At 44.4% G+C, this 2804-nt stretch overlaps 1 protein-coding gene across 1 annotated transcript; it reads left to right on the top strand.

The window, feature by feature from the left end:
* The first annotated feature begins 311 nt into the window (after positions 1-311).
* LOC112747789 (serine/threonine-protein phosphatase 7 long form homolog) lies at positions 312-2149 on the top strand. Its single transcript, XM_025795975.1, has 4 exons — positions 312-380; positions 890-1632; positions 1717-1804; positions 1889-2149. The coding sequence occupies exons 1-4, from the start codon at positions 312-314 to the stop codon at positions 2147-2149; spliced, it is 1161 nt and encodes a 386-aa protein (XP_025651760.1).
* The last annotated feature ends 655 nt before the right edge of the window (positions 2150-2804 follow it).

The raw sequence follows: 2804 nt of genomic DNA, 5'->3' as shown, positions 1-2804 counted from the left end.
ACCGTGACTATTAAGTACGGTTTATGAAGGAGACAAAACGAGTATAAACCGTGAGAAGCAATCACGAATTAGGCTTGAATACTATTGGTGAAAACCGTGCTAGATTTCCACGGGTTTACAAGTAAACTGTTTGCTCATAAAACCCCTTAAGTTACCACGGTTTATGCGTTTAGGTATATAAATACATAATCCGTGTTAAGTCTTGACGGATTTCATAAGTGGTGGGCCAAAATTTTTGGTGCTGAGAGTTTGAGAGAGGATTCGGGAACGTGAAGCTTCTGGGGTGGTGAAGCCTCTGGGGTGGTGGAGCCATGGAAGACAAAGCTCGCATGTACCAATTAAATGGCGTTGCGCACGTGGCTGGAAACATCGACCAAGAGGTTAGTTATAATACCTTGGTCATATCAATATTTTTGCATTGGATGCTTGATATGTGTCAAAGTTTTGTGCATTTTATATATCTTCCTTAGTTATAATATCTTGATCTTAAAAAATATAGGACTACATGTTTGTTGGCATTATCTTTAGAAATGTAAAATGAAAGTAAATAAGTGAGGGGATCTATTAGCACTTTTATTATGCTGATTTGTTTATCTATTATTATTATTATTATTATTATTAGAAAAAATATGAAACCAATATGAGAAATAAAAAATGTCGTGTTTCAGTTATGGATAAAGAATATATATGCTCAAGTTGTATGTATATACTAATTTTTTTAAATTATATTTATTCATATTAATATTGCAAGTATGATGAGGATTACATGATATATTTGAACCACTCTGTTTTATGTTTTGATATGTGACAAGTTAGTTTTGTCGTTAATGAATCGTAAATTTTTAAGATTTCTTGAGTGTCGAAATAATTTCTTATCCACATATTGCAGCCTACTAGGGTTATTACCTGTGTTAGGAGACAACAGAATATGCCTCTACACGAACGGATTATACCGTATCTAGAGACTGCGGACTTGTATCACTTGGATAGGCTGATCAGTCAGTGGTTATGGGTTAATGAGCCTCTACTTAGCGCATTCGTTGAGAGGTGGCGCCCTGAGACCCACACTTTTCACATGCCGTTTGGGGAGTGCGCTATCACTTTGCAAGATGTGGCATATCAGCTAGGTTTGCCCATCGATGGGGAGGCCGTTAGTGGGTGCCTGACTGACTTTGAGAATCTGATGGACAACAGAAGACCAACATGGGAGTGGTTTCGGGAATTGTTTGGCGAGCTACTGCCGCCGAATAAAGTCAAGCAGATGACGGTTCACTTCACATGGTTCCATGAGAGGTTTTGGGATCTCCCAGCAGATACGAGTGAGGAGACCGTGCGTATACACGCGCGTGCTTATATTATGATGTTGTTGTTGTCTCAGCTGTTTGCGGACAAGAACGCAAACCGGGTTCACCTTCGCTGGTTGCCATATTTGGCATTGATGGACGACTTGGGAAGATATAGCTGGGGCTCGGCTGCACTGGCCTGGTTGTATAGATGCCTATGTCATGGGACAAACAGAAACGTTGTTAACGTGGCCGGACCACTACAACTACTACAGTCTTGGATTTTCTGGAGGTTTTTCAGTCTCAGACCTTGTGGTTTTGATGTGTTTGAATTTCCGCTGGCATCCAGGTATGGTTTATTGTTTTGTGTGGATAACATGTTTAATTTGATGTGTTATCATTCCTAATGAAAAGCTCACAATGAAATTTGTAGGTGGGCAACATATCTGCCGACAACCGATGCAGGGGATCAAAGAGTGGTGTCATCACGCCTTTGTTTGGATAGATTGCGTGATCGCGATGTGAGTCATTTAGTTTTTGCTCTTTGAAGAAGTCGTTCATGTTTACCCTAATGGTCTTATCTAACATTAGTTTCTCCGTTACAGTTTCTGTGGGATCCTTATTCTGCTCCCGATGTGGCAGCTATTGTTCATCCGGATATACTTGTTGAGGAGCACCGTAGGCTATGGATGGCGGCCATGAGCCTAATATATTTTGTTGCGATAGAGTGGCATCAGGTGGATAGAGTGGTACCGCAGTTCGGTGGGGTTCAGCATCTCCCCCAGTTAGCTCTGAACATAGATTGGCTCCATGCGAAGGATGGTAGGGGTGGAGATCGATGGTTCTCCAGTTATTATCAGGAATGACATTTGCATTGGAACAACAGGCTGGACTCAGTCATCCTAGTCGATAGAGTAATCTCGGTCCATCAGCGGAGTACCTGGACTGGTGGTGCTGTGTGGCCCACAGATTCCTATCCCTAGATGTTGCATTTCATGATCCTAGACTGATTGCCATGCCGGAGGAGGCTCGTCACAGAGGATCGTCCCAGGCACCTCCCAGAGTGCAAGTCCCGGATAGACCTGACAACAGGCGTGTGGAGCGGCATCGGCGTATAGGCACACGTGCCACCGATCGAGAGTGGCGATGGCTCGACGACCTTATGGATGAGGATGAAGGTGGTGCTGATGATAGAGGCTTTATGGATCATCATGTTCCTCGACGTAGGGCTAGACGGCACGATGGGAGGGATGGTCGTGGACGGGCTAGAGGCAGAGGACCCCTCGATGGGGATGAGCAGGTTTAGCACGCTGTGGGTGAGGATGCTGGAGGTTTGGACACAGGGATGGATCATGCCACGGATGCAGGATGTTCAGCCTCAGATTCGGGTGGATCTCAATGAGCCTGCAGCATCTCCATATGACCCATGGTTCACTTTGGGTGGGACTCCCCCATCAGCATTCAGCGTCGTTTCGCCACATACATCCAGTATCCACCTCATATGTCTGCAGTCGGACCCCA

Source organism: Arachis hypogaea, chromosome 15 (genome assembly GCF_003086295.3).
Source record: "Arachis hypogaea cultivar Tifrunner chromosome 15, arahy.Tifrunner.gnm2.J5K5, whole genome shotgun sequence".
NCBI classification, from domain to species: domain Eukaryota; kingdom Viridiplantae; phylum Streptophyta; class Magnoliopsida; order Fabales; family Fabaceae; genus Arachis; species Arachis hypogaea.
Note: the sequence above shows the minus strand (reverse complement) of the source record. Positions and strands in the feature narration are given on the sequence as shown.

Coding starts and splice junctions, on each gene's coding strand:
- LOC112747789 (XM_025795975.1), top strand. CDS start 312: ATGGAAGACAAAGCTCGCATGTACCAATTAAATGGCGTTGCGCACGTG. Junction 1,633..1,716: donor GAATTTCCGCTGGCATCCAG/GTATGGTTTATT, acceptor TGAAATTTGTAG/GTGGGCAACATATCTGCCGA. Junction 1,805..1,888: donor ATAGATTGCGTGATCGCGAT/GTGAGTCATTTA, acceptor TCTCCGTTACAG/TTTCTGTGGGATCCTTATTC.